A 13704-nucleotide genomic window follows, 5' to 3' on the forward strand; every position below is an offset into this window, starting at 1 on the left:
CACAAGCTACCAGTATGACGCTATCCTTAAGGTGATGGTCATTGTATTTTAATAACAGCTGATGGGGCTACTGATGTCTGTCTCTGATTTAGCATAATTTGCACGTATCACATTTATATAAACACTCTCATTCAGGTCTTGCCAAGCAGTGGTATTTTCAGCTGAACTACAACTACCAGCATGCCCTGGAGGCCACTGGGAGTTTTAGTCCAGGAGCAGTTGCAGATTGCTTAACCCTGTTGTCAAGCAAAACTTGCAACAGGAATCAGTGTGCTGCGGTATTCTGTCTCTCTGTCCCTTATTAACCTGGTTTGTCCTTTCTGACTTACCCCTTTTCCCTTTCTTCCCTTATATTCCTGTCCTTTCTCCCATCCTCTTAACACCCTTCCCCTCCTCCACCAGGTCTGGTGATGTCGGCAATTACAGTTATCATCTTGGTGCTCTACTTTGTGATTGAAACCTTTGTGGTGGAGGAAAAAGTGTGGCTAGCGGAGTGTACCCCTGTCTACGTGCAGTACTTTGTCAAATTCTTCATCATTGGAGTTACTGTTTTAGTGGTGGCTGTGCCTGAGGGCTTGCCCCTAGCCGTTACCATCTCTCTAGCCTATTCTGTCAAGGTAAGCAGTAGCGGCTTGGGAAATTTCCATTTTGCAAACCATCACCCGTTAGCTTCTAGTGGAAAATAGGGAACTCCATGGCCTAAACATGATATATGTCTAAATTAAAATATCACGTCTTTAAAACACCAATCTATATACAGCAAGATGAAAATATTGTTTGGGTTAGCCATCAGCTTTAGATCCCGCCAATGAGAGAGAATTTACCTTCACATTCCAAAAAAAAAAAAGTTTTCAAAGATTAAGGGGTCTATTTACTAAGCTGTGTTAAGAGATAAAGTGAACAGTGATAAGGTACCAGCCAATCAGCTCCTAACTGCCTTGTCACAGGCTGTGTTTGAAAAATGACAGTTAGGAGCTGACTGGCTGGTACCTTATTTCCGTTCACTTTATCTCCTAACAAAGCTTAGTAAATAGAACCCAAAGTAACTGACATGTACTCATCATAGTTTGCTGTGATTGGAGAAACAGTGAAACGGTATTAGTCCATTTTTATTTAGTCCAAAATATTTTTTTTTGTTTCTAAAATAATTCAAATTTGTAACATTTATTTGGGATCTTTGCACTGGAAATATTCATTTTGATTTTTATTTATTTTTGTTTAGTCAGACTCCTGATACACTTCAATTAAAAACAATAAATATCTTAGAAGAGAGCATCATGTCAAAGGATCTCCTAGTATTGTACTTACAAAAAATGGAGGCCCAAATATATTGAGAGCATGTGCCTGAGATAAACTGGTTCCAATCAGTTGGAATTCATGTAGTTCTTTAACATTTGACAATTGGTAAAATTATTCAATCCATCTGTTAACCCTAGTGGATGCATCAGGAAGGCTACACCCCCTTGAAAAAATCCTGTAGCAAGACTCTGCATACTGTAGTTAGGCTTGCCATAATGTCCCTTTAATCAGGGACAAATATGAATTACACAGGTTCTGTGGTTGGCTATATTCAGACCTGGATTTCACCAAACCTGTGTAAATCATTGCTGTACCAGATTACTAGGATATTATAGCAAGTTTATGCATAGTGGATATCAGTTGGGTTGAAATTTCCTAGGTCCAGAATATTACAAGTTGAAACATCTGTTACTTGTTCAATTATTTGTTAATTCATTTATTTTTTTAATCTCTGTTGAAAGTATTAAGTGGGAGTGATCGGATACTTTACGAGTATGTTTTGACTTCTGTTAAAGATTCAGATTTCAGGTGATTTGCCAAAAGCGGTGATTTACCATCTATGTAATACATGATAAATGATTCCCATGATTCCCTTTACTCTACATCACAGTACAATTCCTATTACTCTTTTTACTAGATTTTGTTCTAATTTGTGAATTTTAGATAATCGCTATTGAAAAGTTGAAACGAAAACGCTACATCCTGTCCAAGTTTAATAAACGCTAGGACAAAGATTTTAGTGCTCAAAGATCTACTTAGATAGTACTGCTCATGATATGTTTAAGTGAACTGACTCAATAGCAGTGAAAATGATCTGGATCTATCCCATCTAGAACCCATCCTTCACCTGCAGATAGGGGATATTATCAAACTATAACCTGCAGACTGCTGACAAACCTTAAACTGCAAAGTGCTGATCCGCAACCAATCTTACGTGCAAAGTGCTGTACTGCAACCAATCTTAGGGCCAAATTCAATTAGCCACGAAAAGCCAAGTTCGGCGAAAAGTACATTGATTTTGCCTCATTCGCCTGTTTGGACGCGATGTTTTCGCCATGCGCGTCCCTGCTTTTCTTCCTATTCAATTCCAAAACAGAAACTAGAGAAAAGGACAGCATATTTTGGGGAAAGCAACTATCAAACAAAACAGACCCATAGCTTCAGACTCACTGACCCTGCAAATCAATATAGAAGGGTATTAATTAGGGATGTGTAAGCTCGGATTAGTTCGGATTTTCCCGCCAAAAATCGGGTCTCAGAAAGAGGCAAAACATCATTTTTTATGGACAAACATCATTCAATTTACAAAAGTCCATGAAAGATGATATTTGTCCATGAAAGATGACGTTTTGCCTCTCTCAGAGACCCGATTTTTGGCGGGAAAAAAACGAATTAATCCGAGCCTGTACATCCCTAGTATTAATAGCCCTCATAAAAGTACTTAGCAATCTTAAAATGAGTCAAATGGCTGTTATATGCATGTTTGCATAAGTGTGAAAAAATTATATAAAGCAATGTTTTTTGACAAAAATAAGTACCGCAGTTAAATTTGGGGTACATGTAAATGGGTACTAGTATATTTTGGTGTCTCTAAAGTGAAGATTTAAAAAATCTCAAAAATACACCTTCTGCAGCTTCCTGCAATCTTAAAAACACCTGTCTCGACCTTATAGCTCCCAAAATATCAGGCCCACTACTTTAACCCCATTTTCCAACACTTTTTACATTGTTTGCCCCAAAAATTTCATGTCTTTTTTTGGGGTGAATTAAGATAAAAAAATTGTTTTCGCCCAATTAGTCATTAAGGGAGAGTGTTCAACGGGTTCTGAATCAAGTCCCCACATTTGTACCCCAAAATATGGATTTTACACTTCTTTTCTCCTGCCTTTTGCTGGAGAAACATTTTCACCTGTTTTTGCCTATGGAGTTTTCGCCTAGGCGAAAACATCCTGGAATTGAATACGGAGATACTTTGAAAACAGATGAAAAGTGCAAAGTTTTTCGCCGATCGCGACTTTTTGTCCCTAATTGAATTCGGTCCTTAATCTGCAATGTACTGATCTGCAACCAACCGTAACCTACGGAATGCTGATCCGCAACCAACCTTAACTTGCAGAGTGCTGATCCACAACCAACCTTAACTTGCAGAGTGCTGATCCACAACCAACCTTAACTATCAGAGTGTTGATCCACAATCAACCTTAACTTGCAGAATGCTGATCCACAACCAACCTTAAATTGCAGAATGCTGATCCACAACCAACCTTAACTTGCAGAATGCTAATCCACAACCAACCTTAACTATCAGAGTGTTGATCCACAATCAACCTTAACTTGCAGAATGCTGATCCACAACCAACCTTAACTTGCACAATGCTGATCCACAACCAACCTTAACTTGCAGAATGCTAATCCACAACCAACCTTAACTATCAGAGTGTTGATCCACAATCAACCTTAACTTGCAGAATGCTGATCCACAACCAACCTTAACTTGCAGAATGCTAATCCACAACCAACCTTAACTTGCAGAATGCTGATCCACAACCAACCTTAACTTGCAGAATGCTAATCCACAACCAACCTTAACTTGCAGAATGCTAATCCACAACCAACCTTAACTTGCAGAATGCTGATCCACAATCAACCTTAACTTGCAGAGTGCTGATCAGCAATCAATCTTTACCTGCAGAATGCTGATCTCCAACCAACCATACCCTGCGGAGAGTTGATCTGTAAACAGCTTGCACAGTGCTAATCTGCAGGCCATGCATATTGTGCAGTGTGTATGCATGCTCCTGCAGTTGCATGCGATGTCAGGTGTGATGTGCTGCACATCAAACCTGACAATATCGCATGCAGCACCATGCAGTGTAATGAGGGATGGAACAAGTGATCGTTACGCTGTTCATTACATCGTTCTGATGTGTACCTAGGATCCGATACGTCTGCACGTCGGCTGGGTACACATCGCTCAATATGTACCCCTTTAACTTGCAAAATCTGAACCCACACAAATCTTTATCTGCACATTGCTGACCAGCAACCAACCCTGATTTGCAGTCTTGAACAGTGTTCATCTTTTAACCTGCATAATTCTAAGTAACAAGCCCATTACTTTAACCTTATTAATACTAACCCAATCCTTATCAGTGGTCGCCAACCTTAATTGAGGTGTGAGCCACTCGAGAAAAATGAAACCTTCTGAAGAGCTACTAACATTTTTGAAAAAAAATAAAAATCTGGCAAATAGCTGAAAAATGAAAGATAATTTCATGAAAATGAACATTTTTTTTGATAGAAAACAACAATGCATTTAATTAAAACAGTGATATTGTTGCACATTTCACTTTTAATTACCGGCTCCAAGGAGGCAAGTTCAGTAGAGGAGCAAAAAGATCTAGGCAGGGCTGCTGTGTGATTCTTTCAGCGGAGCTGGCAGGAGTCACTCGCCCCAAATGCAGTCGACTCCTGAGATGTCCAGATGGTGTCCATCACGTATTTTGTCGCCCTATGGCGATCACCTGGCGCGCTTCCCCGTCGATCCACCCACGGCTTTGTCAGAGGCCACTTCCTCCTAGTTGACTCAGCAGTACTGCAGCTAGGAGAGCTACCCAAATTACGGCCGCGAGCTACCTATAGCTCGCGAGCTACGGGTTGGAGACCGCTGATTTAGATCCTCCATCTTTGCTAGCAACTTCGCCCTCCTGCCAGATACATTCTATACAAAACAGAAGGAAGACAAACTCAGCAGTATCCTTGTTGTGTAAAAAGAAAAATGACAAATGCTCCTGTGTCACCGGGTAGAGAAATTCTTATTTGATGTTTTATAGACATTGGTGTAATTTTAAAGGGGGCTGATTGGTCCATTTAAAGTCGGAATAAAAACTGACTTGTGGTTTTTTTTTTGGATAAGGGATTTTATTTTCCATCAGATCAAATTCCATATGATCATAATAACCATTATTTCCTATACCACCCTGGTATTTTTCTTCTTATAAGTTGTGTAGCAATAATGCTCCTCACAGTAACAGTAGGAGAAAGAGGCATTTGGTAGTCAAGGCTGTGTATATAACATTATCGGTGAGTAGTAGCCTTAGTTAAATTCTTTCTGTTTGTCCCATTTTGGACTATGGGCCTGATTCAGCAAGGAACGCAGTTAGCAAGGAACGCAGCTGCTTATACACACGTAATCGGTTGATTGTTGCGTACTACGCATGCATATGCGTCACAGTGCACATGTGCAAACTAGCAATTGCGATGGGTATTGCGCATGCATATGCAGAGGCTACACAGACCCATGGCTGAGTGATTGACAGGAAGTGCTGTTTGTGGGTGGTGATGGGGGAGTGGCCGGATGGGGGAGTGGTCGGCCGAACGCAGGCGTGCCAGTGCGTTGGGACGGCGATGCAGGGGGATGCATTAATTAGCCACTGCAATACCATATGCAGACTGAGGCGTGCACTGAAGTTAGCAATTCCTGAGTGAGGTCTGACCTGCCTTGACTGTGCGTATGGGTCCAATGTTACTTGATATTACCGATTGTTTTGCTATGTTGCCCAAGTATACGGGTGTGAGTAAAGGGAAGTGGGCGTCCTCGTGTTAGGCTGAGATCGCATTGCGAATGCAAACATTTGCATAACACTGATGATATCAGCAACTGCATTGCACGCATAAAAGCAGAATAGTGATCCATGCTGAATCAGGCCCGATGTATCTGTATAAGAGATCTCAACGCTGTAGATATACAGTAATGGCAGTTTCCATTCAGGAATTCCTTCTCTAGTGAATATTTTTTCCAGCATCAGGATTCAGGACACTTGTCAGGCTTCCCAGCTGAGCTCTACAACACAGTTATTGTGTTGAGTGTTATACGTGTGCCAGTGCTGTGTATTAGGAGAACAGAGGCGTCTGCCTCGTCACACTGTTAGAGACATATCACCTGTATTGTGTTGTGGAACCCTCACGTCACTCGGCTTGTTATGGTTTGTTATGTCTGTTCCAGCTGTTCCATCCTTTCTTCTCAAGGTCAGAGCACTGTTCAGAGATTTACAATAATGTGTTTTCCTGTTCCAGAAAATGATGAAGGACAACAACCTTGTACGGCATTTGGATGCTTGTGAGACAATGGGCAACGCCACTGCCATCTGCTCTGATAAAACAGGAACTCTGACAACAAACCGGATGACAGTCGTACAGTCTTACATCGGAGATGTCCATAATAAAGAGAGACCAGATCCCAGCAGCCTCAACTCCAAAACCTTGGACCTGCTTGTCAACGCCATTGCCATTAATTGTGCCTACACCACCAAGATACTAGTAAGCTATGAAGTCAATTATGTGTGTTTTGAGGTTCTCACCAAACACTAAAACTCCAAGGGGTAAATTTACTAAAGTGAGAATTTTTAGAAGAGGAGATGTTGCCCATAGCAACCAATCAGATTTTAACTATTATCTTCTAGATTCTAGAAGGTGCTAGTTAAATGTTAGGTATAATCTGATTGGTTGCTATGGGCAACATCTCCACTTCTAAAAACTCTCACTTTAGTAAATATACCAAGTCTAACCTAACCTAACTTCAGTATAGAGAGAGAAAGGGCCGTGCCACAAGCTGGTTAAGGAACCAAACCTTTTTTGGTCTTTGCAGATCAATCAAATTGAAAATCTATTGATCATTGTTAGGATAACATAAGCACCCTGAAAATAACCCCATTTTGACAATAAATCCAGTGGACCCCAAAAATGGAAAAAGTATATAATGTGTACATAATGTGTATCATCAAAAAGTATTGGGTGCTAACTCTGGCAACACACCCACAGAACCTTTCTTATTATTCGGCAAATAGGTTCACAGTGCCTGGTGGGAAACGGGAAAGAGAATGAATACACGATGCCAGGGATAGTGCTAGCAGGAGGGAGCTAAGGAAAGGGCCCTGTGTGTGAGGACTTACAGTCTAGCAGGGTTAACTGGAATAGAGAATGGGTGGGTGGACAGCGGTAATGATTTAACATACCTTTTATGAAGAGGTGAGCATTAAGGGCTAGTTTGAAGGCGTGGATGCCGGCTGAGCGTCTGATTGGGCGTGGGACTGAATTCCAGAGCAATGGGGCAGCGGAGTAAAAATATGGATGCGAGAGTGAGAGGAAATGAGCATAGTGGAGGTGGTGGTAGTGGTCGGTGTAGGAACGGAGAAGGAGGTAAGGATAGATTGAGTGTGAAGAGTTACTGCAATATAGAATAGGAGGATTCTACAGTAGTCCAGGTGGGAAATGCAAGTGTGAGAGTTTTGGTGGCATCCATGGTGAGGAAGTGTCTTATTCTAGAAATATTGCGAAGACAAAAGTGTCATAATTGTGACATAGCCTGAATGTGGGGAGCGACGGGAAGAGAGCTGTCGAGAATGCCCCCCCCCCAGGCAGCGGATTTGGGGGATAGAGGAGATGATGGTACTATCAACAGGTAGAGAGAGAGGTGGGAATGGGTATGTGGTGGGTCCCAGTTGGGGCAGAATACATATAGATATTTGCACTGCACAGAACACTTTTCTAGAAAAGAAAAATACAACATTCATTTTATGGAGACATATTGTACATAAATATATTTTTGGCTTAACTGGTTTATTTATAATTAGAGTATTTATCAATGATAGAACATGATGTCCAAATCCAACTACATCGAGGATTCTAGTACCATCACTTGTGGTTGGGTCACCAGTTATTACTGCGTAATAAACATTTTCATGTCAATCTTCTTGGAAGTTTGGACTCCTCTATTTATGGTTTAGTGGCCTTGTTGTCATAATCATTTAAAATGGTTCTATGTCTTCTTTCATTTCAAGCCTCCAGAAAAAGAAGGAGCACTTCCCCAGCAGGTAGGCAATAAAACTGAGTGCGCCCTGCTTGGGTTTGTTCTGGAATTGCAACGGGACTACCAGCTGGTGCGAGACCAGATTCCTGAGGAGACGCTCTATAAAGTGTACACCTTCAACTCTGTCCGTAAGTCTATGAGCACCGTCGTGTGCCTGCCTAATGGGGGATTCAGACTGTACAGCAAGGGAGCTTCAGAGATCATCCTGAAAAAGTGAGTAAATTACTAGCAATGGTCAGAGATGAACAAAATATAATTTAGGTTTGCTCAAAAGGCTCTTTCTTTAAATAAATTATTCCAAAATGATTTTACTGAACATGAAATATTAAATGAAGTGTGGTCATACAGGGCTGTTCCTAACATGAGACACACTGAGAACTTTGCGTAGGGCAACAGAATTTTAACATCTGCAGGAATGACTTGGTGTGCCTCCTTTCTCCCAGTAGGTCTTTAATGAAAGCTGCGACTGGTTCTAGGGATAGAGGTACCCAGGAAAGAGGGTTAGGTAGTGCTGCAGCATCTCTTGTTGTGATGAAGGGATGTAGTTACAATCCTGGCAGTTGGGATGGCAGTGCACTTTGTACCACAAGCATGGAAATAATGGTTAGCATTACTGCCTCACAGCACTGAGGTCTTGAGTTCAATTCCCACCACGGCCCTAACTGTGTGAAGTTTGTATATTCTCCCTGTGCTTGCCTGGGTTTTCTCTGGTACTCCGGTTTCCTCAAACACTCCAAAAATATACTGGTAGGCTAATTGGCTCCAGATACAAATTAACCCTAGTGTGTATGTGTGTATACATGTGGTTGGGAATATAAATTGTAAGCTCCACTGGGCCAGGGACTGGTGTGAATAGGTAAATATTCTCTGTTAAGCGCTGTGGAATATGTGTGTGCTATATAAATAACTGTTAAAAAATAATAAGTAAATAATAATTTAGCTCCTTTCTGTAATGCTCCCAGTCTTTCTATGGGACTTATAGGGGGTCTTCCTTTCAAAGTAAAATTAACTGAGGACATTAAAAAAAAGCTTAAGCTACAGATGAGGCATGACATATGATTTCATGTGTATCTTGTTCTTTGTATATTGTATCACCCAGAGGCATAACTAAGGTCTTTTGAGCCTAGGTCAAGCGTAGGTCAAGTTGAAGAACGGTGCCCTCCCCCCACACACTCACATAGAAAGTTCTATTTGCACGCCTTTGTCGCGTGGCAAAAAAATGGGCATGGGATATTCCCTATATATAGCTGAGAGTGACAGGGCTGACCTGGTCAGGGTACCGCTCTGGACAGAGAAAAGTCTAAACGAGTGCTTAGTAAGTTTAGCTCTTTAACCTCTCACCCCTTTTTTTGAGCAAGTTTTTACATGTTTATGGGTTTGTCAATTTTCCACATGTGTATTTGATGGACACAGACATGCACACATACACAGATACACACACACTGGCACAGACACACACTGACACAGACACACACTGACACAGACACAGTTACATACACACACTGTCACAGACACACACCGACACAGATACACAGTGACACAAACACACACAGATACACACTGACACACATACATACTGACACATATATACACTGACACATATATACACTGACACATACACACACTGACACAGATACACACTGACACATATATACACTGACAGACACACACTGACACAGATACACACTGACACAGACACACACTGACACAGATACACACTGACACAGACACAGACTGACACAGATACACCCACCCACTCACACAGATACACACTAACACAGATACACACACTGACAGACACACAGATACACACTGACACAGATACCTACACACTGAAACAGACACACACTGACACATGTACACACTGACACAGATACATACACACTGACTCAGATACACACTGACACAGACACACACTAACACACTGACATAGACACACAGATACACACACACTGACACAGATATAGACACACACACTGACACAGATATGCACACACTGACACAGATACATACCCACTGACACAGATACACACACACACTCACACAGATACACACTCACACAGATACACACACACTGACACAGATACACTCACACAGATACACACGCTGACACAAACACACAGATACACACACACTCACACAGACACACACTGACACAGATACACATACACACACTGACACAGATACACACACACTCACACAGATACTCACACACTGACACAGACACACAGATACACACACACACACAGATACACACAAAAGCGCTATATAGACATAATTATTATTATTATTATATTCATGTGTTTTTGAGAGTATCAATAATATTAATTTAAGATTTAATTTAAAGGGGAAGTATATATAACCCATCCCCTTTCCACCCGCCCTCCCATGCAGTGTTTTCTTGATGTTACCTGATGTTGGGAACCATTGGGAAATGCGTCGTGTCATCCCTCTGCTAGTGATATCACAGTTTCACAAAGCACAGAGCATATGCACAGGTCCGGACACACTATAGTGTATACATTTGCATACAAGTGACTGGTAGGATATTATACATGTGGTATCTGGCACAGAAAATGAAAGTTCCTTCAGCTTTATAGATTAGACGGTAGGAAATAAAAGACGTGCCAGTGGATTATCACAGTCGCAGTCACATACCATATGTTACATGCTTCCGCTGTCAGGAAAACTAAGTTATATTCCTTATGCACTGCTCTGACACACCCGGATGGGCTTACTTCCTACTTCTGGGAGCCATGGAGAAGGCTTAATTAAAGACAGTGGGAGAGCATCAAGTGTACAATGTATTATATTGGGAGAAAATAAATCTCAACTGAAGCATATTGTGAACACTGTTCTGCATTACCGGGGACGTCGTCTGTGGTCTGAGGCAGAGCAGGTAGCAGAGAAGCCATTAATATGGTCAGGATTATTGTGTGATACTGTACAACAAATGCTGGTGATAAGGTTCTCAGTTCAGCCAAGGGACGAACGTGATGCTATATGCAAACCACAAAGGTTTCTATTTTATCTATCAAGGGCACAATATTTTTGAAAGGAAACAATAATGGTCAAAAAGTAAAATTATTTTAAAAAACTGTTTTTTCTTGTCTCATTACACTCTGCATATATACAATTTCACATTTTATTTCTTTTTCTTACATAATGAATGATCTTGGGCTTACTAAAGAGGCCGTAACCTCAGTGAAGTCCCTGTTTCCTAGGAAACTGTTAGGCTGAACATTGATTTAGGGCCTGATTCAGACCCGGACGCTAAGTTGCGCTCGTTCGCTCTGAGCAATGGTCGCCCGTCTGCGCATGCGTATAAATCGCAGTGCGCGTGCGCAAACTAGTATGAGCGATCAGATTTTGCACGCTCGCCCTGAAAAAACTGCCCAGTGGAATGAGTGACATATAGTGCCCTTTGTGGGTGGTAACAGGGGAAGGTGCTTGTGAACGGGGGAGTGGATGTGCGAACGCAGGTGTGCCTGACTGTCAGAACGGCGTTTAATGGGTGTGCATAATTAGCGTCATTGAACACGTCACTTGGTTGTCTTTTACCCTGAACTGCTCGCAGTGCTTGCGGGAGGGTAAGGTCTACCTCAAGCGCTGCGAGCAGCTCCGATGGCTCTCTATGTTACCGATTAATCCTTCAAATACCGGAGATGACGTGTGTTGCGAGTGGCAAGGGGCGTCTTTATACACTAGCGAGTGCTTATTGCCGGGGCTCGCTAAGACGTAGAGGACGTCCTTACAAGACACAGTGCGAGCGCTTCATTTACATATCCGTCCCCTTTCTGCAAGCGAGTGATCGCATCTTGCGAGTGGGTCTGAATCAGGCCCTTAGTCCACAAAATGGCTGCCATGACTGCCCTTGTCAACTTGGTTTTTTTCAGTGTGCCTGAATGGTCTGCCCAGTACACATCAAGGTACATGCCACACCTTCCCATTCAGGAGATGCTTCTGTACCCTACAGTAGATGTGTTCCTGGGTATGTGGACAGGCGTAATACTCTGCAGAGATGCATTTTAGTACCACCCAGTAAAATAAACATTTGTTGTTTGCCTAAAATGGTGATCTCTTTAGCCTCATTAATGGCTTACATAAAATCATTAGGAGACGACATTGGTACCATCTTCATTACATATGATAATTCTTATGTGTGTTGGACTTTTTATGAAATTGACTACAAACACGTTTCTTTACCAAAGTGCAACATAGAGGTTCCAAATGGGTCAAAATTAAAAATATAGGACAAACCGCACAGAGGCATCTGCGACTATCTGGCGAGTCTGTTTCGATGTTTTAAAGTGGCAATCATTTAAAAGAAAAAAGCAACCTGGTTTTGACTTTGAAATGATTGCCACTTTAAACCACTGGAAACTCACCAATGCCCGCATGTCACATTCTGATTCAGCCGCCCCTGTCCCCCATATCTCTGAGCTGGTGCAGAGCTAAGTCCTTTTGCGGAGTGGAGATGACTGTGCTCCGTTTCTCTGCCGCTCTGCTGTGCAACTGCTCTGCCATAAACTACTACCCTTGCCCTGCAAACCTATGAGGCTTGGCAGAAATCTAGGCGCGCTTTCACAAATAAAGAGCTTATATCAGAGGTTCCCAAAGTCCGCCATTACAGTCCACGTTTTAGGGATATCCAAGCTTGAGTCCAGATGGTTAAATCAAATGGATTGAGGTACTAATTAAGTCACCTGTGCTCAAGCATGGATATCCCTAAAACGTGGACTGTAATGGCGGAGTTTGGGAACCTCTGGCTTATATATTACCTCCACTAAATACAGGGACCAGATCATGTATCCTTTACGCTTTTGCCTTGCACACATCAGTATAAGACATTATAAAATCCATTGACAATCGCTCCACTCCCTGTAATAATGTCAGTGTGGCGCTGTCCGGATTTGGCATCCCATCTAGAGTGGCAGTGGAGTAAGGATGGTACTCTCTATATGAGGAGTACCATTCCTATATTGGAGTCGTGTGTTCTTGCTTAGATCAGTAGCAGTATAGTGACATGACTGCTGCCATTAATTACGATGTCTTCATTTTTTTGTTTTTTTTGCGCCAGGTGTTCAAACATGTTAAACGGCGTCGGTGAACTCCGAACTTTTCGGCCTCGAGACCGGGATGAGATGGTGAAAAAGGTCATAGAGCCGATGGCGTGTGACGGGCTGCGCACCATCTGCATCGCCTACCGAGATTTCCAAGGTGTCCCAGAGCCGGTGTGGGAGAATGAGAATGAGATCGTGGGAGATCTGACTTGTATCGCTGTGGTGGGCATAGAGGACCCTGTGAGACCTGAGGTGGGCATGTGCCTGTACACTGGGTTCAGTTTACAAAGTGACAAGCTTGGAGAGAGATGGAGAAGGATAAAGCACCAACCAATCTGCTGCTAACTGCCATTTTTCAACCATAGCTTGTAAAATGGCAGTTAGTATCAAGCCTTGGAGATAGATAAAAGTGGAGAGAGATAAAGATCCAACCAATCAGCTCCTACCTGTCATTTTATAGGCTGTGGGGTCTAT

At 42.1% G+C, this 13704-nt stretch overlaps 1 protein-coding gene across 6 annotated transcripts in view; it reads left to right on the forward strand.

Annotated features, from left to right (window-relative positions):
- Positions 1–13704, forward strand: part of ATP2B3 (ATPase plasma membrane Ca2+ transporting 3) — a 364455-nt gene that overhangs the window by 270648 nt on the left and 80103 nt on the right. For all 6 annotated transcript variants that reach the window (XM_088462918.1, XM_088462919.1, XM_088462920.1 and 3 more), the window contains 4 exons: positions 403–617; positions 6376–6618; positions 8139–8380; positions 13248–13482. In XM_088462918.1, the coding sequence (XP_088319044.1) occupies positions 403–617; positions 6376–6618; positions 8139–8380; positions 13248–13482 (935 nt within the window). The remainder of the gene's footprint in view (positions 1–402; positions 618–6375; positions 6619–8138; positions 8381–13247; positions 13483–13704) is intronic.

The sequence above is a fragment of the Taudactylus pleione genome, unplaced genomic scaffold (genome assembly GCF_031769625.1).
Source record: "Taudactylus pleione unplaced genomic scaffold, aTauple2 ptg001288l, whole genome shotgun sequence".
Classification (NCBI taxonomy): domain Eukaryota; kingdom Metazoa; phylum Chordata; class Amphibia; order Anura; family Myobatrachidae; genus Taudactylus; species Taudactylus pleione.